This window comes from Haemorhous mexicanus, chromosome Z, assembly GCF_027477595.1.
Source record: "Haemorhous mexicanus isolate bHaeMex1 chromosome Z, bHaeMex1.pri, whole genome shotgun sequence".
Taxonomy (NCBI): Eukaryota; Metazoa; Chordata; class Aves; order Passeriformes; family Fringillidae; genus Haemorhous; species Haemorhous mexicanus.
In genome coordinates this window covers 7,015,682-7,041,028 of record NC_082381.1, presented here as the reverse complement: position 1 = coordinate 7,041,028, position 25,347 = coordinate 7,015,682, and the positions used below count along the sequence as shown (strand labels likewise).

General features: G+C 39.4%; 1 protein-coding gene across 2 annotated transcripts; it reads right to left on the bottom strand.

The window, feature by feature from the left end:
* Positions 1–1,665: 1,665 nt before the first annotated feature.
* On the bottom strand, positions 1,666–24,147 carry PRRC1 (proline rich coiled-coil 1). Of its 2 annotated transcripts, none has more exons than XM_059837214.1 (9): positions 24,009–24,147; positions 17,997–18,113; positions 14,668–15,057; positions 13,296–13,453; positions 10,999–11,101; positions 7,820–7,983; positions 6,317–6,420; positions 4,540–4,642; positions 1,666–3,190 (listed from the first exon to the last, which is right to left on the bottom strand). In XM_059837214.1, exons 2-9 carry the CDS (start codon positions 18,091–18,093, stop codon positions 2,981–2,983), a joined length of 1,329 nt encoding a protein of 442 aa, XP_059693197.1. In that variant the 5' UTR covers positions 18,094–18,113; positions 24,009–24,147; the 3' UTR covers positions 1,666–2,980. The 2 variants fall into 2 exon arrangements, with proteins under 2 accessions (XP_059693197.1, XP_059693196.1); XM_059837213.1 differs by lacking the exon at positions 24,009–24,147 and adding an exon at positions 23,788–23,931.
* Positions 24,148–25,347: the final 1,200 nt, after the last annotated feature.

Genomic DNA, 25,347 nt, shown 5'->3' with positions numbered 1-25,347 from the left:
AGTTATTCCATATTCCTGATTTCTCAACTACCCTGTACCACCTCCTGCATTCAGGACTCACCAGATGTTCCTATTTCTCTGGCACTCCCTGATTGCTCTCACATCCTTCCACTCTCTGTTATTTCCTTTGCCCTCTTCTGCCATTCCTCACTATCTTGCCCAAAGTGAGGGGGGAGTGTCTAAAAAAGGTGACTGGTATTATTTTTTCTAAAAGCCTTTTGTTAAAGAACACTCTGGAAAGTGTATGGGCAGTTATTGAGGCTGTTTTGTTCCTGATTTTGGACCAAGAGGTTCCACCAAGCTGAAACTTCTGTTCCATCAGGCCCCACATGCCCCATCCCTTCACAGACATTTAGGGCCAATTTTGAGAGAGGCAGCTGGGTGAAAGCTGTCAGAATAATTTCAACAGAAATGTGTGTGGAATTTTATATCCATGGCTTTTCTCATAATTTTTCCATAATTTTTCTCATCTCAGAGCCATGTTCTGAGCAGTGCTGTGATGAAAAACTGAGGCCAGGAACAGAGAAGTAACCTCTCAACAAAAGCAGCACCAAATGCAGAGCTTTTTCCCAGCATTTTCAAGAATCTCAGTTTCAGGACCTCACAGATCTTAATGTAATGCCAACTCAAAGAGCTTGACTGTTTTTTTATGTGAAACAGTTTAAAAATGGGAGTATAATAGTAATACATTTAGTAGTTTTTATGATTTCTTCTGACACTCACACTGGAGTGAACTCAGCAGAAATGGCTTCTGTGGCTGCACCTACAAGTTACCCCCTGCCATGATGTGGCAGTTGAGAGATGTAACAAAAGTTACATGTCTGAAATGTCTCTGCTTTTCTAAATTGATCTGTGTATAAATTTAATGCCCTGTTGAGCTTTCTCTCTTGTTATTGGCCACAACACAGCCCTGGGGTGGTTAAAAAGCTGAACTGTCTTCATAATATGGTTCAGAATTTATCCATGTAACTCAGAGCCTGAGCAAGGCCTCCAGAAAAATGCAGGAAGCAATTTCCAACTTTTTAGCCTCCCAGATCATAGTCCAGACATTTTTCCTTCCCTTGGCCTCTCAGGAAGAAGCTGAGCTTGTGGTGTTCATGTGAGGATGTTACTTTTCAATACACAAGCAAAGGGAAAGAACTAATTAGTTACAAAGCTACACCATTTTTATTCTTCTAGGAGCTGTCAAAAATAAATCACGAGACTCTTATGAGCCAGAGGAAGAACATTTCACTTGATGACATTGTCTTCCTCTACTCCTCTCACTTCTTAAAAAAGTGAAGGCCAGGGACAGGAAAGGGAGAAAGAGAAGGGTTTTTCCTCTTCAGTTTTAATTTTCAGGGCACCTAAATCTACTGATGACTTCATGTCCTCCTCCTTTGCATCACAGATGCTGTAAGCAGGGGATAAAGCAGCAGCATTCAACTTATTACAGGAATTACAGTAAAAGCAAAGATGCCTTTGCTGCATAATGACAAAGAAAACTCCTTGTATCACCTTTTTGTTTTAACAGAGTAAGAAGCAGTCTCAATCAGGGACCTCAAGATTGAGAGCTGGATCTTGTTTGCTTGTTTAGTATGTGACAAATCTGCAAACTGACCATGCAAATACAACTTCAATAAAGATGTTCACCATCTGTAATAAAAACCAAGCCTTTAAAATAGATGCAATTCTCTAGGGAAAACATTTATTCAACTTCTTTACAGAGTAAGCCAATTAAGGCCAAATATATTTCTTGGAAATAGACAGGCTTTCACTGGGTACAAATATGAGCTGGCTTAACAGTATACTGTATACAAAATGTTCTCTGAAAGCATCTAAGAAAGGTAAACGCTGACCAATACAAGCTGAAAAATTGCTTCTTTAAGGCAAACAAAAAGTATTTGTTTATTCTTTGTTTCTTAAAAAAGTATTACCAAAATATTTTCTTCACAATTACTTCCATATTTCTAAGTTAAGATTTAACATTGTGTTAGCATGGATGGAAGATATTTATAGCCACAAAAAAAATCAGACACCATTCAAAACTTACATAAGAAAGAGTGAACTCATGACATCATGAAAGCTTTTAGACTTAAAAGTGTTGAGAAAATGCAGAATAGCAAAGCAAGTGATACACACATGACCGTTTTCCATAATCAAATTACTGACAACTGTAAATACACAGAAAAAATTACATAATTACACATAACAGATGACGTCTGGAAGCACTGGAGTAAATCATGTTATTGAAGCTACTGAGATGATTTTATGTGGGGAATGCAGTACCTGATCTAAAACCCACTGAAGCAACTTGAAATTTTGTCTGTGGTTCTCTAGCTGGCCACGAATTCAATTACAGCTACATAAAAAGCAGAAAGATGCAGCACAGAAAATGAGAATTCAGAATTATTTAGCAACGACTTCAACTAATAGGGCATGGATTTGTGCTCTTCTTCAGCAGCTCACTCTTAGGTGCTGTAGAGACTACTTGGCATCACTCCTGAGAACTACATACAGACACCAACCCAAGGAGGTGGTAAGTATCCCCTAAACACATGCCCCAAAAACCACATGTAATACAGAAGGTAGTCTCTCTGGATTGAAATCCATATATAACATACATGTTATGCTGTCAACATGTTTACTAATATAATAGAAATAGCTAAACAAATATCCCCTTTAGAAAGAATACTAACTAACTGTCTCAGCAAATGGCTGGTAAGGTGTCACACCACAGCACATTCCAGTTGAAAAACTGCAATGCTGCCTGTAGCAGTCATAAATACAGGCTTGTTTTATGAATCATACTGGAAATCACACATTAGCTAAAAACTGCAATTGCTCACTTCCATTCCTGGCAATCACCTTCACTTCTCAAGAAGCAGAGACGGTTTAGAGTTAAAATCACAAATCTGCGTTGCTGAGGATGGGAACACAGGGCTTTCACTTCCATCCTAGCATCAAACCCGGCGTTCCTGACGTGAGGGTGTCCCTGCTGTCACACGGTCCTGGGTGGCAGCTGTTGTTTGTACATCCCTGCCAGGGCCTTGGCCGCGCTGTAGATCATCTGCCGGCGCGACATGCCCGTGAACACCGCGTGCCAGTCCGTCCTGCTCGCGTTCAGCACGCTCTTCTCCAGCACCTCGCCCACCGTCACCAGCAGCCCTGACCACCTCAGGCTGTAGTCCTGAGGGGTCAGGCTCTTGGCCTGCGTGTAAAAGTTTGAGAAGCGATTACTGAAACAGTTTGGTATTAGTAGATTTGTGTCTGTTGTCAGATTTAACAGAGTTTTGCAAGGATCGTCTTGTACCCACAGATCCATGTGGAAATTAAAGGGTGTGAGAAGCAAATTTGTCACGGGCATATTTTATGAAAAATCCTTTTGCTAGAATTTTCCTCCTGAGAAGCTGAGAGGCCTCAGAAATTAAATGTAAACAATAATTATCTGCTGCTGTGGAATGCAACAGGTGCATCTTTTATTGGGCTCATGTGGTTGTTTTTAATTAATGGCCAATCACAGTCCAGCTGTCTTGGACTCTCTGGTCAGTCACAAGACTTTATTATCATTCCATTCCTTTCTATTCCTTATTAGCCTTCAGATGAAATACTTTCTTCTTTTCTTTTAGTACAGTTTTAATATATATAATTTTCTTTTAATATAATAGATATGATAAAATAATAAATCAGCCTTCTGAAACATGGAGTCAAGCTTCTCTTTTCTTCCCTCGTCCTGGGACTCCTGTGAATACCACCACACAAATTTCAGCCATTCAGAACCTGGTGTTACTGAAAAAAGTTACTGTTTGTTCTCCCAAAACAACATTTGAGGATCAAACCCCCAACAGTTCTGGTTATAAATTCTTCATGAAAACATTTATTTTAAAAGAATTTTCAGGCCAGAGTTAACAGAAGAATTACTCATATCTGCTGTCACGAAACATGCAGTGGCTGGAGTAATTCCCAGTCTGTGCCCAAAGTAAAATAAACTACCTCCAGAAAAACTACTTTTGGTGGTATTTCAGAACTGCACAGTACTGCAGTTCACCCCATTATTTCCACTCGAATGAACAACAGTATTTCCAATATTTAAATATTCTGATCTCAGAATTTTACATCCTTGTCAAAATAGTACATTTGTAATCAGCGTTGTCTTTTATGTGGGATTCTGTGTTCACTGGGGACTTAAGTCCAAGTATTGATCTGGAAAATGGGAAAGCTTCTGGTTTTGGGAAAGAGTTTTCAGAGAGTACAGCATGCTGCCTGCTTGGTTAGTATTTCTTCTTCTTAAACAGGAGAGTAAAACTTGTGCTCCAAAGTGACAGATATTGCAGAATGAGACTCTTGACCAGGAAAAGCTTTACTATAAATGTCTAAAGATTAATTCATAAACATGATGCAAAAATATTTTGTATGGTCATTTTATAAATGAAAACATTTAAGTGTAATAACTCCCAATAAGAACTAACATCATAATTAAAATTAAAACTTCAGTCTTATGTCTCACTTGTTAATTGGTAAGAAAACTGAAAAAGAAAAAACCTGAAAATATGTTCTCACCTGCTGAACATATTGCAAAGGCACTGGTGTTGCTTGGGTGAATGCTTCCAGGTGAATTCCATGAATTGGATCTTCAATAATCAGACATCCAATGTCAAACCACCTGCAGTGATGTGCAAATTGTTTTATTTCTGAGTACTGAGTATCACACTGGTGAAAACCAACATGCTAGAAGCTGAATTATGAACATTTTACAAGCTCTATTACAACAGCAGTAATAATTTAATAAGGAAACTCATCAAACTGTTGTGGTATTTTGCAAGTGAAATTTGCCTATGTCACTTTCCATCCATCCATCCTTTTATCCATCCATCCATCCATCCATCCATCCATCCATCCATCCATCCATCCATCCATCCATCCATCCATCTCTCATATTAGTGCATGTATATGGCATGTAAAATGCATAAAATACACAGAAATACAAATTACACAAAACTTACAAATCAAAGAAAAAAAAAGATCTGGAGGGGTGGGTGTGGGCAGACATAATCCCTTGGCCACAGGTATTCTGCTACAGTTTTCATTCAATCTTTCAAAGAACATTTCTCATTAAAATAACCTTCCCTAACAGTTTTAAAGAAAACTGTCTATTTATCGTTCATGTTCTACATTCAGAAGATTTTCTGGAAAGTCTAATGCTATAGCAATAATTTAAATTATTTATTCAGGGAAACATTTCTGCCTGTCTAGGCCACATAAACCTCATGGTAAGAGTTTAGTGGAGCCAGAAAGGAAGAAGCAGTTCCATCATCTTTGTAGCAGGGAATAGAGCACTGGAATGCTTTGACTGGCAACTATTAAAGACTACTGAGAAAGCTTCATGGTTAAATATAACTTGCTGCCAATTGATAACAAAGTTGCTGGTATTTTCTTGTTTTCTAATGTCTGCATTTTTATCCATGTGATAGGCTTTTATTTATTTTTTTGACAAATACTCTCCTTTTGCTCTATTTTTTAATTTAGTATTTTTAGTGCAATATAAATGAGGAATTTTCTAAAGTAAATAGGAGTAGAAAGAAGTTTTAATTTTTGTTTAGCTTTTATTTCCATCTAGTCTGATTCAGATATTTTATTGTCTTTTCAAAGAGGATTAACTATGATATACATTATTAGTAGTGTGGATGATTACTTGAAACTCCTCTCCTTTGGATATGTACAAGCATGGTCAACACTGGAAGAAAACTATTTAAGTTTGTATAAAGAAAAACACAGCACTGTCCCTAATGTTTTGGCATTGAATTATAAAGCTGCTTCAAGAACTGCCTGTCAAACAACATGTTACAAAATCAAGTTGCAATGCATTTTGAAACAGCATTTTTGTGTCTGTGCAGTTCAAGTTAGATGCAATAATTATTCTCAGTGAAAGGAAAACAGAAAATACAGCGTTTGATAAAATCATATTGTTCTAAACGCTGGAATATCTCCCAATATCTCTTCTGATACAATTTCAGAGAGAGAAGGGAGGATGCACACAACAATGCACAAGTTCTAAATTTTACAGCTTCTTAATTTTTTCAGCTCACTTCACTGTGTTTTTACATTGTCAATCTACAAAACCTGACAAGGATTTCTTTATATTAATTTCTCAAGAAGCCTGGACAAAAAACTGAACATCATCACCAAAACCAAGCCTGCCAAAATACTCAAAATACTTCAGACGAATCTTCTGGTTCTTTCTCCTTCTCCTTCTCCCTCTCAAACTGCCACCAGCTCCTTACAAGGAATATTCCCAATGTGTCCCCACCCTCCTGGAATTAAAATGCAAGGCTCTCACTTGTCAGGAAGCAGCTCCTCAATGAAGTTTTCCACTGACACAGCAGGCTGCTTCTCGTGGATGACTCCTGTCCGGCGCAGGCTGTTTATCCTCTCCTGGGCTCCCTGAGTGGCAACACAAGCTGTTAGACAAAACTATGAACCACAGCTTAGTGCTATGCTTGCAGATCAATCCCAAAAGAACCCTGAACACATTTTTCAAAATGACTCAATAGGAAAAAAACACAACAACCCAAACTAGTGGAAGGCCAGGAATCCCAAACAGTAACAAAACCTATGATAAAGCTAATTAATTTTTTTTTTTTTTTTTTTTTGGGTTTTTCTACATTCCAAGAAAAATACCCAGGGTAGCATGCAAAGAATTCCTAAACTGTGACAAGAATTCCTAACCTGTCATGGTTTTAACTCTCATTTAAAGCATCAGTATATATTTGTGTTACTTTGACATTTCTACAACTTCAGAGTTCTCGGGATTAGAGTCTTTAAGAGCTTTGCACCAACTTTGTAAGAGCAAGCGAAAGAACATTTTTTGTGTTACACATCCACCTAACACACAGGAATTATTCCCCTGAAAACTGTTGTAACAGAAAAATACAATACACTGCAGAAGATAAACAAATAAAGGAACATGAACATTATTTTCCTTTATCTCAATATAAAATTGCATCAGATAATGCACTGCTATGAGGACAGGCTTTACTCTGCAAACACTGCCACAACAGTTAGGGGGAAAGGCTTCCTTTTTCATGAATTTTTGCTTACATTTAGTAAACAGAGGATGAAACAGCTGTTTTCGGGATTTCCACTTATTGGCCAGAACTGGTGAAGCAACCTTTGCTCACCACTCCTCTAGGGTGGCACAGCAGTTTGCAAGGTTGCACAGGGAATTCTTATTTTTCAAAGAGAACACAGGTTTGTTCAGAAAGATCAAGTGTTAATCAAACTGTCTTTGATCTACAGAATCAGTGGGAGAAAAAGCAATCTTGGAGACTTTTAATTTCTAACATTTCCAACATGATGTGCTGGTAACAGACTATTCAAAAAATGTCTAATATACTTGGAAGCCACAGTAATAGCACAATGTATGCAAGATGTGATGGCAATCAACGACAGTACAAGGAAATTGACATAAATGGCATAATGCACTGACACAGGAATTCTTCACTTGCTGAAAATGCATTTGCAAGAAATCTAGAAAATATTTCAAAGAGAGAGCTTTGGATCTAATGATCCAATTTGAGGAAAAAAAGACAAAAAAACCCCCAAACCCCTTAACCCACAAAATAACAAACCCAATGAACCAACAAAAAACCCCTCAAGCCTAAAAAAACCAAAACAAAAAACCAAACAGAAAACACCCCAACAAACAAACAACAAAAAACCAAAACACCAATAAAAATCCCCCAAGAAAATATTTAGCTATCCCAGAAATTGACCTTCACTTTACAGAAAATGAGACAATTTTGAGTGAATTTCTCTTAGCTACTACTAGATATCAGCTTACCTTTAGGCCTGCAGCATAGCCCACAGGCTGTGGTGCAATGTTGGACTGTGCAGCCTCTCCAGTCACAACAGCCATCCCAAAGACTTCTTGAAAAGCATCCCGAATTGCTGCAACTTTCACTTCTTTATTAGAAGTGACCACTATGTCCAGCTCTCCCCCAGTTCCTGCAAAATAGTTTTGCAAAGTGATCTGTAAAAAACACATCCATGCATGGAATATTCCTCCTTCCCATTGCAGCACAGTTCAAACAGTTCTACACCTTCTCCAGCTGCTCTTTTCCTTTTTATGCACTGGACAATAATTCTTCCATGAAGCAGAAGTCATTTAAGTTAGGAACTGAAATTCGAAAGAATAACTAAGGGATACAAGGGTGAAAGACAGGCAGCAGGAACTGACCTATTTTCAAGTTCAGCACCCCAAAAAAATCATACCACTCATTCGAGATGATAATTCACAGAACTTTAGGAAAATAACTCAGACATCCATTTCCAAGGATGTTTTGGTGTCCTGTGAAGCATCAAGGAATATTGCAAACTCTTATGAATGGGTTCAAGAACACTGATGCAGGTCATAAAATTCAGTGAACAGCTGCCAAATTACACAAGATTTAAAAGAAAGACTCCCATTACTTTTTAGCTGTCCTTGGAATGTGAACTTCAGTGTAATTTTATTGCTCTTTTTAGATATTAAATACCTATGGAACCAAAAAGCTTGTACACAGTTCTAAACATTTCCTGTAGGTTTCTACCTCCATAAAGAAGCATGAACTTTAACTGAACTTTCTCATAATGAAACAAAAGAATTCATTAATTAAAAGAAATCTAAAACTACCACAGAAGACTCAACCACACCTCACATCTGTCTGTCACAGCTGGATCACTTTTACTGTGCAGAAACACATCATAAAACCCATCCCTACTGTGAGCAGCTTTCTCAAGAACAGATAAATCTTTCCTCAAAAGTGGAATATGACATCAGAGAAAGCTGGCCAAGTAAAATGCATCAACCACATGGGCTTACAGAGTTTGCAGTATTTATCCTGATTCAAGGAAAGTTCCTCCATTGATAAGGGTAAACGCAAAGCTTAAAGTTTAATGAAAAAAACAATAAACTTTTTGGCTCTTATTTTTCAGCATACCTCAGTTACAGGAATCATCTTATTTTTATAAATAATCACCAGATAGGCTAGAACAGCAGTAAAACATACTACTTTGGGGGTTTAGGGTGATTTTTTATCATTTTATTTATCAATTGCTTTGCTGAATGGAATTAGCTGTACAGATCACTGAACTTGGAGCAATTGTTTTAAATGCTGTGCAACTACCGGACTAAAAATAATTGAGAGTCTCTTTTTTCATTGATTACTTCTTGATATAAATCAATTTAACATAATTAAACAAGTGCTTAAAATTGACTGCAAGCTTTTACTGAAGTTAGCCTTGCCTGACTGCTCAGGAACAGAAATACTGTTCAACAGCTTTTAATGAAGTCAAAAACTAATCCATAGCATATCTAGTAAATTACTGCCTAATAGTTTTAAGAATAGCAACTGTGCCTCATGTCTGGTTGCAGAATGCAGAATATGTCCTTTTGTATTATGGATCATAAAATATCATTTTTTCATCAGAGATACTACAGAACTGAAACAAAGATATTACATGGGCTAAAAGAAACCTTTTGTGACAAAATCTAGTATAAAATGTAAAAACTAGATGCACCCTGGTAAATTCAGGGGCACAACACTTACATCAAGTTAAGCTCTGACACCTGAACTTGATTGTGAAATTTCATTGTACTTTGTGCATTATAAACTGAAATGACAGTTCCATATTTAATTTAAGATTCCCTGATGTCTTGTGTTGTAAAAGTACTGTTGTTTATGCTTATGAGGTGACCATTTCCTGCCTAGAGAGAAATTGTCTGTTCCAGGACTGCAGCTCAGATAACATTTTCACCATGTGCCAATGAAAACAGTTCAGCTCTTTTCAAGAAAGAGATTACAGAAATACTATTTGTTCAGATGGGGGGCGGGGGGGGGAAGATTTCAACCACCTCATCCAGAAGCTTTGCTAATTTCAGGTTTTGCCAAGAGGAACATGAAATTCCTTTGGCATTGCAGTAATGGAGGGAGAGCAGACAGAAGGGCTATTGCTGAGGACATGTTTTTGTAGAATACATTTCTACAAGCAAATACAGGCTAAGTTTACAAACCTCTGCCCTATTTTCACAACCTGAAACTACAAAAACAATGCCGTACATAAATGGCCAAGATGTATACAGCTGCTCTCCCTTCTAACAGGACTTTAGAGAGCTTTGAGCTAACCATTGACTTAGTTTACTCAACCTAAATCCTACAAACCAAGCATTTTATTAGTATTACTTCCTCCTCCAGATAAAGTTGTTCTGTCAACAAACACTGTGTCAAACTACCCAGGATACCAACAGATCCTGCTTCTAAAAAGGGACAGTGATGACTGCAATAGAAACCTTAAATACACTTTGTCAAATTGTGCATAAATCAACATTTACTGTAGCTTTGCCCTGCATCCTGCTACTCTTCTCAAATACCTTTAGAAGGCATTGCTGGCTGGCCTCACTGGTTTTATTCCCACTCCCTCCTCACTAGACAGCTGCTGGGAGATTTTCCCTTAAATGTAAAACAATTAACTACTACTCAATAATTAGGTCATCTTCCCCTGTCCTCTGCACTAGTACAAAGGTGTAGCAGCAGTTAGCAGGTTCACCTAATAGGTTCAGCTGAAAAAAAAAAATCTCAGGAAGACAAAATAATAAAAAAATAATTTTAATGGTTTCTTCTCAGCTGTTTCCTGACCAGCTTTTTTCAGAGACAGAACAAGGTCAGTACTGGCACACCTAGGAAGGAGAGCTGCTTATCAGGTTGCTAGGAAAAAAAAAAGCCGTAACAAAAAAACCCAAAACCAAACCACCACCCTGGACAACTGGTGCCTTTTGTTTGTTTATTTCACTCTCAGGTCAGCTACATGTGACATGCAGTGTCCTCCAGTAAAATAAAACATGTAACACAAAGCTTTTCTTTCCTGTTAATTTGCAAGCTGTAACTGAAACGCTTTTACACTTCAAGTGTACAAGTAATGCCTATTGCAGTAGCTTCTTCAGGATTTACAGGCAATATTTAATGGTTTATCATAAACACTCACTGATATATGGAACCATGCCAGGATCCAGCGTTGTGATCATGGTCTCCACTGAATGCTTGGTTTTGTCAAGAACAGACTTCACCATGGGATTCTCAGCTACACCCTAAATTTAAGCAAATACATTTCCATATTATTTTCTGGGTTGCTTTTTTTTTTCTCCTCAAGAAATTCAAAATGTTACAGTTAAAAAAACAAAATATTAAGCTGCTCTGTAACATCTGCTGTCCATTACTCAGCACAAACACTGCAGGATATGACTACCAGTTCATGGCTTTTCTGTTATTACCTCAGGTTTAAATATTACCTTCCTCATTAGTGCAGAAACAGCCCTTGCAAAGCCAGGCAATGCTTCTCCAGTTAGCATCCTGGCTGCCCAACTAATATAAAGTCATTATACAGATGGTTTCTGAACACTGAGACTGCTTCTACCTGTGGAAGATGCCTTTATGCTGTTCATCCGCCCAGTACAAACAGGGTGAAACAATCCATATTTTTAATACCAATCCCAAACATTAGGTTATTGCAACAATTATGTGGAAATCAGTCTTGGAACTGCAATGGGACTGCTCAGGCATCTTTGAAGAAACTGAAACAGTCCCATTTGATTCCAGACCATTAATCTGTTAATTTTAGATTGTCACAGTTTTCAGTATTACTGAGTTTGAAGGAAAGCTGAAAGGAAGGTGTATAATTTCTTAACACCACCAGAGGAAAAAAGAGTGTATCAAATTACTTCAACAACAGAAATAAAGGTAAGTGTGGCAACTACTGCATGAGCTCCTCAACAGGAAATTCAGGATGCATTTCTGTAAAAATTACCACCACATGTCCCAGATTCTGGCTCACCTTTAAAAAGCACATTCTCTGATGTGACATTACATACATCATGAACTTGATGGTTTCAGTATAACTAATGATTCCTCATTCTTTCACTTAAGGAATTCTCAAGACGTGGTTACTGAACACACAGAGCACATGGAATGCTTGATACTTCAACCAAAATCTTTATTACTGGAGTCAGTAAGACAGATTATTAATGCTCCATAAACAGAAACAGGACACCTTCTGGATCCTAGTGGCAGCACTAAAATGTGGGTAAGATTGGCTTTTCAATTAATTTGCAATTGAAAGCTCTGGTACTCTAAAGAAGGGATGAAGAATGATGTTACAAGTAAAACGTTCTCTTCTACAACACTGCCACCTACTGTAAATATTAGGAGGAATATAAGGAATGAAAGGAAAACATTGTTACTCAAAGAAAAAGAAAATGTGCTTTTAAGATCATGAGAAACATTTCTCCCTGAAAATGGCAGCATTCTGCTCTCAGGGTACTGATGGAGAATTAATCTCCCTCTTTAAGACTGTATCACTGGAGAGACAGAGGGTTCAGTCTGCCATGTCACACACAACTTCTTCTGCCAGGTTTTCATGCTTAAAAGGGATTGAAAACCAAAATTCTTCAAGTGCACTGGGACAATAATCTCCTTTATTCTTCCTTCACATTCGGCATGAGATGGGACAGAATGTGGTGCTGCTCTTGAAGACAGCTCAGTGTTGATGTACAGCCCTCAGACCTTCTTACCACAATATTCATGATGCTACTGAATGTAGCATCTCTTACAGCTCCAGAAAGGTTACAGGCTAATGAAATTCTACTAGCTGATGTTGCTGCTTATTTCCTCTGTCTGATTAGATGGCATCACAAGGGAGTATCTGTTCCATCCTGTACATTCCACACCTTCTAGCAGACTAATCTTACAAAATACCTTAGATGCTTCTCTGGGATTGAAAAAATATGTAGCTTGTCTGTCCTTGAAAAAAGACAAACTATAACTTGATTGTTATAGAACATGCATGACTTGCATCTCACAGGAATCAAACTCAGTTAATTAGGAAGTTATAAATGGGATATGCAAAACTTTCAGGTAAGGTAAAAAAGACTTACCTTTTTCTGCATACAGTCTTTGTGAAGTAAAAAATACCTTTCAGGTCTTTGAGACTCTAGAATTTTGTCTCGTTTAAGAACATATCCATATGGAACAGGCTTTATCACAAGTTCCTATCACAGCAATCAAAACTGATCTAGAACACCTGCATTTGTACAGTCCCCTCTCTTCTATACAGAGAAAAATGAAAAGCATAGTTTCAGCAAACAGCACTGTTAAAAACAGCCACCTTGCACATGAGGCTGGGGAAAAAAATTACTTATAGTAGCATGCACTTACAGAGTGCAATATGTCTTCCTATAGTCAATACAAATGGGTATTCCTCATGAAGGTAACAGACAAACCCCCTACCTTTATAAACCCCCAGATTCCTCCAGCAGGTGCTCCACTCTGGGCAGTAGATACTCTGGGATCTTCGTGCTCCTCAGGAAAAGTGATTGCCGAACCAGCCCCGGGAGACAAAGATGAAGAGAAAGTTGCCTGTTGAGTAATGGGATCTGCCAAAACACCTGTAAGAGAGAAATATAAAACACAAGGGTTTAATTTGTTATATTGAAGCAACATGCAATTGTTTAACAGGATAACAGCAGGAAGAATAAAACAATTCCAGGCAAATTCACTTCACTTCTTGGAGGCATAAGAACAATTCTGCTTGTTAAAGGCTAGCAGATCTAATGAATGCAATCGTATCTGCTAAGAAAATTGAGGCTGCTTGCATATTATGTACAAATTTAAACAATTATTCTTTTTCTTATCACACTAATTTAAAAGCTGTTCTTTTTATTGTATTCAAATTTTCATAATAAACTCTCAGTAAAGAGAGGGACAAGTGTTAGTTTCTGAACAAAGGCATAGGAATGTTCTCATACAACAGAAAAAGTAAATTTTCTAACAGCAAGTGCTAAAAATCAATAGTAGTAGAAAAAGGAGGAATACATATTACATATTTCGAAGGAAAACAAAATAAACTAAAACAGTAGAAAAACAAAATCAGACCCTTTGCCCCATTACTCAAGCTTATTTTAACAGATTTTCCAACACTAGCCTTAATTGAGAGTTATTTTTATTTTATCCTGCACAACTGATAGCTCTTTTTAGACATCCTCCTAATACAGACTACTTAAAAGAGATATCGCCAGTAATAATAAAAGCTTGGCCCAACTGCAGCTGAGGAGAGAAGTTTCCATTCTACAAGTTGAAAATTACATCAGTTCAGCAACCACAGCAACTGCCTGCATGGAAGGTATGCATTATTATTATGTATTTTTAGCTATCCCAATGCAATTTCGTGGCTGGAAACAAGAAAACAGAAGCTGGTGTCATGTGACAGCTTGTTGAGAGACAGATTTTCAGAACAAAACCCTGAAAATTATGAGTTTACAGCCTGTGATTGTCATTCTGGGGAAACATAATGTTAGAAGGTGGCTCTCTGAGCTGAAGGAAAGCTGGGCTTTGGTGTGCAAGGTAACAAAAATAAAAGTCCTCAAGCAAAAGATCTTCCTGTGAACCTGAGTTCCACCAGAACTTAAAGTGGACTCTGTCCTGGACCATGAGTGTATTTTAAAGGCTATTTTACCTTCTTTGGAGTCAGCTAATTAATTAAGAGTATGATCCCTTCTTCTAAGTACAACTAATTAATTCAATATACCCAAAAGAATAATAAGCAACTAAGGATGTGCTCAGCCTGTCCCACGAACAGGACAGTAAATGAACAAAGAGTTACCTGTGACTGGAGGTGCAGAGAATGAAGGCATCAGTGGGCTCTGAGGTGCTCGGCCTGCGTGACCTCTGGTGATATCATAGGTGGAAGACATGGAAAACCCTGAAATGGGGGGACCAGTGGGAGGTGCGGGAAGGCCAGGGCCAGCAGCAGAGCTCAGAGGAGGATGAGGAGCAGAGAACTGGGACACGGGAGTGCTGAAAGCTGCAGGGGCAGCAGGAGGTGGGACAGGGCTCTGGGGTGGTGCAATTGTAGAAATGGTGGCAGAAGGCACAAGTGGAAGAGAGGCCGAGGTCATCATGGGAGGAGGAACTGGGGACACTCCAGCTGGCAAGGATGGTGAGTAGGCAGGAGAAGATGGCATGCTTGGTGTGGCAAGGGGGCTGGAAAAAGCTACAAAAATAAAGGGGAAAAAAAAGAGAAAAAAGAATTTTACAAGCGTTATTTCAATGATTCAGTTATATAATTGTTCAGACTAACAAGTCAGGGTTTTTTTTTTTTCATTTGAAGTGAATTTGAAACTTCTGCTTAAGTTTTCACACAGCACCAATGGCACTTAATCCTTGGTGACAGAATCTTGTAGGACACATCTCTTCCTTCATGACCCTACCTGTCATTAGTTTAAAAAGGCAAGTTAATATCTGACTACTGAATTTGCAGCATTTGAAACCTGCCTCAAAAATTTCTAGCTAGCTCTGTTATTCCTGAGTGACTGCTGCATCAACTGAGGATGCAGAAAGTGCTCATCTTCAGGATAAACACACACTCTTAATATCTGGGAGGGTGGGAGCTGTTTTAGAGGTGTGGCACTGGAAAAAGGACTGAACCTAAGGCAGCCCTCTCTTCTCTGGCACTCATCTCCCTGATCCCTCTGCTTTCCCTGCCTCAGCCGATCCTTGGATAAGCCAATTTTCCTGTCTATAACCAAATTAAACCCAGAAATTAAGTCAGAAAAACAGAAATTGCCCTTTTTGATGGCGTAACATGCTAAACCAGCTTAAGCATCTCACTGGCCTCAGCCTAAACACCACGGTCAAATCATATGCAAATCACACTAATGCCATGGTCTCAAAACTTGGTCACACACACCCATCAGTAAAAAAAAAAAAAAAAAAAAAAAAAGAGCATCCATTCGCCCATGTAAAAGCTATTTATATACTGTTTACATGTACCACTGTATGGTATGTCATGTATATTACAAAACACACACAATAGAAATTTTAAAATTATGAGATAAAGACAAAGGAAAAAAAATTCATAAGAGTACAAAACATTTTCTGTTTACACTGGAAATTTTTTTGATAATATACTATCAATATAATAATACAGTTCATTAATAATGGTTAACATACTATATAATACAATCATCGACAGTAACTTTTTAGGGTGAGCAGTGCAACCTCAGTAATTCTTACATCTTGGTTTAACTCCTCATGGTGCAGGAATTTAAAGGTCTGATTCTACATTCAGACTATTCTGATGCTCAGGTTTAAGGGCTGAAGAAACACCTCACAGAGATCCACATGGAGGAATTGCCTCGCTGGCTGTGCTTGCTGTACCATGCTATTCATTTCCCACTTCCACCCATAAACTAGACAAAAGTTTTCCTTGGAATTTAGCTGGCAAATTTTCATCTTCCCTGATGTCCATCAATTGCCCTTGCAAGATGAACGTGCTGCATTTTTGTATTTTGTATGAGTGTGCTCAAATCCCACGGAAACAGTTTGGAAGATGTTCACACATGTCAGGAAATTCTCTTTGCAGGTTGATGTCTACAGATCTGACAGCTTTTATGCAAAACTTGTACTGGTTTTGGCTGCAGGAATGAAAAATGATGGAAGTTATTTCCAAATATCAATTTTGGAAATGGTTTCTCAAAAACTTGACTTTCTTACAAAAGTACTTCCTCTATCAGTCCTTGTTGAAATGTCACCTTTACCTGGATGAGACAAATCATGAATGCGTATTTTTTTGAAAATATCAACTAGGTGTAGTACACTGCTGGCAGTCTCCCATCAGCACACAAAACATCAGCAAATCTGAGACTTTTTGTTAAAAAAAGTTCACGTCTACATTAACTACCACAACTCTTTTAAGAGACCTTGCCACTGGTGGCCAGCAAATTTCTGCCACATTAAAAAAAAAAAAAAAATTAAATCTTTCATGGTTACTCCCTATGTAAGTAGAAAATACTGCCAAAACCACACTATTTAAGGATCATTCTTATAAAAGGAACTTTATTGATGACATCCTGAAGCACACTTCATGCACTTCTGTCTCTGGTTTCTTTGCTTGTGTATGAATGAGGCAGTGAGTACATTATGTATGTGGGTAACATCTCTGGCAAGCCTGCTCCAGCATCCATTTTCATCCTAGCTAAAGCAACTGCTCCATCACAGGTTATATTTCCACAGTTTTAATTAAAAAAAAAAAACAAAACCTTTTACTATGTAACTCATTTAACATTGTGGGCTGAGATCTTCTCAGTATATTCCTCCTTTAGCATCTGACAAAACAGACTGCACAAGTCTGATTTAACAATGCCACATCTGCCAAAAAATTCGGTATCTGGTATTCAAATATGGTGTTCAGAATCTTGAAAAAAATCAGAAAAAGTGCTCTGATTACCCCTCACAAGTGAGACTTTAGAGCACCTTCCAGTACCTAAAGGGGCTGCAAGAGAGCTGGAGGGACTTTTGACAGAGGTGGAGTGCCAGGACAGGGGGAATGGCTTTAAACTGGATGAAGGCAGATTTAGGGAAGGTATTAGGAAGAATTCTTCCCTGTAAGGTGGGCAGGCACAGGATGCCCAGAGCAGCTGTGGCTGCCCCTGGATCCCTGGCAGTGCCCAAGGCCAGTCTGGATACAGCTTGGAGCAGCTTGGGATAATGGAAGGTGTCCCTACCATGGCACAGGTGGAACAAAATGGTCTTCAAGTCCTTTTCCACCGAAACCATTCTGGGATTCTATCAGTATTAAAACACAAGTGATTATTCAGGTTTACCACTACTTCCTGGAGGACTGTAAATCTGTTTTAACTCCCTTCTATGCTGCTCATCTAACTGTGGTCTATAGTGGAAGGCATTATTTCCCTAGCCTTGCATCCTTAAAAAATACAAGAGCATCCACATCACTTCCTACAATAGTTTCAAGAATAAAAAAACTGCTAAAAATATTCTGTGCGATATCAGATGCATTACAGATGAGGAGCCCATTTAAAAGATTAAGAAACAATTTAAATCCTTCCAATTAACCTGGAAAAGAGAACTGCAATTATGCTGATTGCAACTGGCTTTGTAGTGCTTCAAAAGACTGAATAAAGGTTTCTGCACCTAAAGTGACAGGCGTAGCAGCAGCGGCAGCCTCCCCTGCTGTGCTTGGAGGGGGTGTGCCAGGCGGAGTCGTCTCTATCCCACTCTCTTCCATCATCTTCCTTCAGCTACAAAAAGCTGTGACGAGAAAAAAAAATATATAAAGCGTCTTGAGAAAAAAGGGAAAAGATTTTAAATTCGAATACAAAGGCCACAACACAGTTATTTACATTCCTGAACAGAGCAGATAATTCAAATACCAACTCTAGGAAAAAAAAGAAAACCACTGACTTGTCTCAAGTACAAAATTATCCAGTTTGTCTCCCTTCTCCTGTATCTTCCCTTTATTTTTAGAACTGTGATAACACCTCAAACTCCCAGACTCTTTCTAAAAACTTTACTGTGCCTGCCTAGCTACTGCTTCCAAAATATACTGGTAGTACTTAGAAGAATAATAATAGAGAAGTAATAACACATCACAAACCCCATACCCCATTGCAAGAAAAACTTAACTACAGGGTACAATTCTGCTGCATTGTTGAGCTGTAATAATGCAAACCAGGACCTTCCAGCATGATTAAAATTATACTGACACCAAGTTTTGCAGTATAACCAATTCCTGTAAAATCCATACACCAGACTTCTCTGGTGATCTTAACAGAAGTGGAAGTAATTAAAGGCTTTGGTTTTTATTTGAAGGCTCGGAGAATCTTTTGACATACCTGAGTAAAGCTTTAAAATGTACTACTTCTAAAAAAATTAACAGTATTAATGTAAAAAGTCTCAGAAAAGTGGAAAAATTAAGATTTTCATGAACACCAAGAGATTTTACATATTTCAGTACAGCAGCAGCTTACAAAAAGTCCTGGTTCTTCATAAGTCTGGTAAACTACCTGTACCACTCCCTGAGGCAGCAGTCCATAAGGAACTTTTACTGAAATAAAAGTCTTGTTTAAAGTAATTATATATATAAAAAATAGATAGGTTCAAAATGTTTTCTACCATATCCATTACATCAGTGGCTACTAAAGACTGCCAGCTTATTCCCTTTCAGAATCCACAGATGAAAAGGCTTAACTAATATGTTGAATAAAAATACTCACATATATATAAAAAAGAGCTCCACTTAGAAAAATATAGGGGCTTTCCTCTGTTTAAAACACAAAAGTAAAAATTCCTTATTCTCTCATCGTTGTTTCAAAGATACATACAACTCTTAGTTTAATGTGAAGTAAAAATGACTATTATTACCAAACTGAAAAATCCAGAGAGCAGAACATCAATGTCAGTCTTCACAAGTGCACTAAGAGTTCCCAAAACAAATGAGAGCATCAAAATCACACAGTAGAAGCCACAGACCCTCTGACAAATTAGTATGATCTGCATTAAGTGATTCAGGATTAAATGCTTCAGCCCAGCCATGGAAAGCAAGTCAGCATGGCTTATGTGCAGTACTCTTCAACAAATTCTTATGACAGATGGATTTTGGGTTCTGAACATCTCTAATTCACTTAAAGGCTTCTCTTCAGATGGGATGAAAGGGTCAGTAACTGCCTGGTGGGGAACAGACTGTCCTTGCAAAGTACATCTCATCATCTAAAAAAAAAAAAAAAAAGAAAAAAGCAAACTCTTCCATTAAACTTTACTAAGGGCAGAAACTTGCAATTTATGATTTTTGTCTTTTAATCAGTCTACAGGAGTTTGCATTCCTCTGCACAGAGGTATTTCTTAAGTTATTCTTCTAGTTATACAATGCAAAGGATGAAAGAATTTTCTGTTGTGCAATTAAAGTAATCACTGACCAAAACCTAGAAACATTTTTTGAGGCTCTTCCAATGTGCTGCTTGATTTCACCCAATTCCATGATTAAAAGCTGCTGAGAGGTGCTTACTACTCAAATTCTGTGGCCATGCAGAATGACTGGTAAAATTCCAGAGAAACTTTCCAAAAACTCTGTGCAAGAATTTTTCAAGGTTTCAGAAAATCTATTACAGTGGTGGTGCTGGGTGGTAGGAGGAGGGGCAAGTCCCCAAAAAGCCACCTGACATCTGGAAAATCAGGTGATAGTAGAAACATAAATAACTCTGTAGCTGTTTTTTGCTATTAACTTCACAATAAGAAAGATTAAGGACAGAAACAGTAATTCAGTAATTCCATATGGAGCCTGCACAAACAACAGTTTTCTGTACACTGATTTTTCAACATGATCCACTTGTGGTTTGCAGGTACTGCATTATGAAAAAAGTAAATAATTTCAAGAAAAAAAAAAAAAAAAGGGCAAAGACCAGGCACAGGAATAGGCAAAAGGAAAGCAGAAAGCACAATGAGTAACTCAAAGCTAATAACTCACAGTGTTGAAATAACCCAGCACCACAAATTATTGAAATGATCCTACAGGATATTTATGAACATAACTGGCATACCCAAAACCAGTTGTGTGTGAGAAATAGGTGGAAGGAGAAAACCATGGAAAAAAGGACCCAAGAAATCTATTTGATGTGTTCAGTCCTCAATAGAAATCCCAGAGGGGGTTCCCAGTTTCCCTCAGGGGAGATGCAGGGAAAGTTTCCCAGTAGGATGAGCCTACAATTCCTTAATGGCTGCTGGGTGCAGAACTGGGCTGTCTTTTCAATGATTTGAAAAAAAACCCTCTAACTTATTATTATAACTCTTCATAATTCAAGCCACAAATACAACATTTGCAACAGGGAGCACCTGGAAACTCAGCCTAACTTCTTGAGGAAGTGACTTTAGTGTTTTCTTGAAAACTAGAATATTTTGGGTTACTAACCTGAAGGGGCAAAGGAGAAACCCAGAGACAGGGAAAGTGAAGCACATGGAATTTAGGTGAAAACAATATCAGTACTGCCATCTAGCGATTTGTGACTAGAAACTGCAAATTCGATAATGCCACGTCTTCCTAGAAGGAAATCCTGGTTTGTTTACATATGGGAATAAAAAAGTAGGGATACGGTGATGAGAAATGTAGGAAAAATGCATCTCCAGTGATCAGTCATCCTTAAAACAAACGCTTTAGGAAGCAGAGGCATGAATTTTGTTTGACCAATTATTTTCTTTTAAAAAAACCCTTTTCAGTACAATGAAGACACTATAAGGATGATGCTAAATCCTCATATTACACAAAGGAAATACAGTACACCCACAAAGTCTGTCTCTAGAACCGATTTTCACCAGCTGAACCTCATCCATTAATCTAAAACAAAATCTCAGCCATTAACCTAATTCTCAAACTAGGTAATTGGGCTGTGTATACTGAATGGAAAACCAGACTAAAGCTCTGACTGAAATTTTTAACAGGGCTTGTGCTAAAATCAGGAAGTAAATAATTTGATTTAGAGACTAAAATGGCAAGCTATTAATCTTTTCACTTTAGTTTAATAGAAAGTAATTACATTTGTGCTAATATTTTGCAATCATCTTAATGACTTAACCACACTTCAAAAGCATTCTTCAGGTTATTACTCTAAAATACAGACATTCACAACTAATGATAAGATTACCTACAAATGGAGATTAGCAAATTTCATGTGGATAAAAACTCATCATCTAGAATCACCTATACTTCAGAGTTTATAATGAGATGTATTTCCATTCATCTTTAATTGATCCCTTCTTATGTTTCAGTAGGTGCTCCTTCTAATAAAAAGAAGCAAAAATCCCAAACAAACAAACAAAAAACCAAAACAAAAACAAACATCACCCCCCCCCCCCAAACCTACAAAAAGAAACCACAATATATTTACGCACACTAAGAGAGGAAACTGCTCTCTAAATAGAGCCTAAAATGAAACACAACCACTAAGCTGGAACACTAAATTGAAATGTCACTAAACGTTTTGACTTTAATCACAGTCGGCATAACTTTTAATTAAGTTTTCACATGCTGCAGACACTGCTCATGGCTCAGCACACGCTGACAACTGTCCAGAAAAAGGTACAGCTAACACCAAGCAAATGGCAACACTCATGAAAAAATTAAACCAAACCAGAACTGGACCCTGAGTACATTTAAAACTTTCATGTGAAAAGTTCTTCGTGTTTTTTTCTTTTTTTCCCCTCACTTTAGAAAGGGAGAGCACTAAGGAGATCACTTTTCTCTGTGCAAAGAAAGTGCACAGAGAGGCCATCAGTTTAATCACCTCGTGTGAACAACTTGTTCCAAAGTCCAAAGTCTTAAAGAGAGGTAATCAGGAGAGGGGATAAACAGCACAAAAAACCCCAACAAACCAACCCCCAGAACTCTCCTATACCTGATTTCTGAGACTTTGGGCTCTTTACTCATGTCATACCTCAAACAATGCACTTGTGTGTGAAGTGATCCCTTGACTTGAAACTGAGGTGGCAGATAACTTTTCATGATTAAGGCCTTAGAGGAGGAAACTGAAGCTAAGTCAACTTTCCTCCCAATCCACAACAAAACTGATTGCACCAGGTAAACAGTACTGTGCACTTCTTATTTTGGAGCTCTGCTTAAGTTGTGCTTCCTCCAAGTTAACATGGGCACTTCAAAGATGTGACATAAGCTAGAAAACCCACAAATAAAATAACTGTGCAATGTGCTAGTTTACATGCTTCATGGTAAAGCTTAATGCAGAATCTGATGTATTGAACTATCAGTAAATAGTGAAAAACATTCAGATTAAAAGAGAGTAGGTTTAAGTCAGATATTAGGAAGAAATCCTTAACTGTGAGGGTGCTGAGGCCCTGCCACAGGATGCCCAGAGAAGCTGTGGCTGCCCCTGGATCCCTGAAGTGTCCAAGGCCAGGCTGGACAGGCCTAACTTGGGACAGTGGAAAGTCTCCCTGCCCATAGCAAGGGATTGAACAAAATGATCTTTAAGGCCCCTTCCAACCCAAACCATTCAGTGATTCCATATTCACCAGATAAATTATATTAACCACAACACCTGCATAACTTTTTCACCTTAAAAAAACCCAAAAAGCAACACCAAAGAAGCCTTTTCACCAGCGTGTATGAGAACTAACACACAGCAGGACAGCTGCAAACACAAGCCATGACAGCAAGGGCTGTTGGCCTGCCCTGGTGCTGACTAAGTCCACAGACATAAACCCAGCCAGCTCCATTTTTCCAAAGCCTGCCTGACCTTATCACAATCCTTAGAATGGCAATTATCTCACATTTTCACGCCACTGCCAACCCTTAGGATTTGCAGCAAACTACACCCCCTCGCCTCCTCCCTTTGCTATCAAATATTTCAGCGTCACGAAACCCTCTCAAAACCCCCCACACCAGTGATGGCTGCAGCAGCAGAACTACACCTTGAACTGCCTAACACCATGAAATAACAGCACCAAAGAAAAAGCCAGTCCCAGCCCATTCCAACAACCCGCACCCAGCGTTTTTCCAAGGCATGGCTATCACAAGGCGTGATGCAACAGCTCCAGCACCTTCAGAGCTATTCTCCCAGAGAAATAATGTGGGGGTTTTATGCGATAATAAAACCAAACAAATCACACGAAGAGCAAATTGTGCCTCCAGAGATACCACAATAAAGCAACAAATCTCCTGAAGCACCATTTCCATCCGGCATTAACAGATTCCCGAGGGTGAGGATGAAGCCGCAGATATTTTACCAGACCAGCACTCCCAATCCTCTCTGCGGGGCTGGAATTCGATGCCCCGAGGTTCCGAACAACCCGGCACCCAGACTCTCCACGCAGGAGGAAACCCGGCCTGAGGCAGGAGCACGACAGCACCGGCGACCCAGCGATTTATCACCGGCATAAATCGCACCGGGAATTCTGCGCGGTGCTGCTCCCCGACCCTCACCTCACAGCAAGCCTCGGAGCCCGGCGCTGCTGGCAGCCCTCGGAGCGCAGGAGCCGCTGCAAGGACGCGCCGGGTCAGAACACGAGGAGCGAGCCCCGCACCTCCCGCAGCCGCTCCGGGCCCCGGCACCGCCCGGCCCAGCCCTCCGGCCGCTCCTCCCCGCCGCCGGGAACCACGGGTGACTACGCGGCGCCTCCTCCCGCCGCCAAAAGCGCCCTCACCGAGACCGATCCCCCCGTCCCGTGTTGTCTCTTCCGGCCTTTCCCGTCCCAGGGATACACGGAGGGAGGCCGCGACCGGCGCTGCCTCGGACTTCAACTCCCAGCATCCTCCGGGCCGCCGCCACCGCGCCATGCCACGTCTCTCTCGGCCGGGTCCAACGGCCCCTCGCGGGGGGGTGGCACCCCCATACTGCCGTCTCAGCTTGGTTCGCTCCGCACGCTTATAAATAAAGGCGGCGCGGGCGGGATTTCGGCAGCGCCACGTTGGCGTTGTAAGGGACTCGCTGGGTGGGATATAGGTCTGGATTACGTAGTGCTTTTAAAATTCAGTCTTAAAACGACAGCCTTGAGACGCAATCGGGCATCCTGTGTAGATCTCTAATTGTAGAGCCTTGAAATATGTCTCGGTTGAAGTGATTTACGTTCACAAAGTGAATCACGTGGGAAAGGCTTTTGAGGTTATGGAGTCCAGCCTCTGACCAGCTCCCTCAGCCCCTTCCCAGCTCCGTTCCCTGCTCTGGCCATGCTGCAGCCCTTCCGTTCCCTGTGCCGCAGCCCTCGACGTGTGGCCTCAGCAAGGCCAGCACAGGGACCCCTGCCCCGCTCTTGCTGCCACCCCACGGCTGGCACAGCCCAGGGGCCATCGGCCTCTCGGCCAGCCGGGCACAGCAGCGCCCGGGACACGAGCAGCACCTCTGATGTCCTACAAGAGAGGAATAAATTACATGGTTATTTAAGCCATGCAGGCTTGATGCTCCATTAGGTACCCATTCCAGCTAATACAGAATTTGGAGTGTATCTCAGTTAATGCCTGAAAAATAAGACCTGACAGATATACTCTCATTGAATCTGTTTATGATATTAAGGAAAATTCAGCAAAACCAAGTACTTTGCAATTAAACAAATTTCAAGATTTTTTTTTCAGAAGATGGTATTCTCTATATGTTGTATCTGCATTTCATAGTAAAATTTAGAGAAACAGGAGGGAATCTAAGTGAGGAACAGAAGCTTAAGATTTTCTGTGCTCTCTGGCTTTCCCTAAACTGTGCTATTCCAGTGGGGAAAAAAAAAAAAACCTGTCATCAGCATTGCTGGCATTTTACATCTTGCTTGGAAAACAGCAGAGTATGCGAGAATCCAGAGCCTGTAAAACACCCTTGAAGCTATATCCTGATGGAGAATAAATTTCTACACTCAGTGGACTTGAGAGAAACACACATCAAAATACTGCCAGAATTCTTTGCTATGCTCAAATCCAGTTGGTCTACAAGTTTAAGTGCCCAGCTCTTCAATATGTTCCCTGATGTAGTTATTAATATAGAAATCCTTTTTTAGAGGA

Bases quoted from the DNA above. Each gene is read 5' to 3' on its own strand.
- PRRC1 (XM_059837214.1), bottom strand. From the start codon at position 18,093: ATGATGGAAGAGAGTGGGATAGAGACGACTCCGCCTGGCACACCCCCT. The intron at 6,421-7,819 runs GTAAGCTGATAT...GTTGCCACTCAG, and splicing joins GCTATGCTGCAGGCCTAAAG to GGAGCCCAGGAGAGGATAAA. The intron at 3,191-4,539 runs GTGAGAACATAT...TTTTACACGCAG, and splicing joins CTTTGCAATATGTTCAGCAG to GCCAAGAGCCTGACCCCTCA.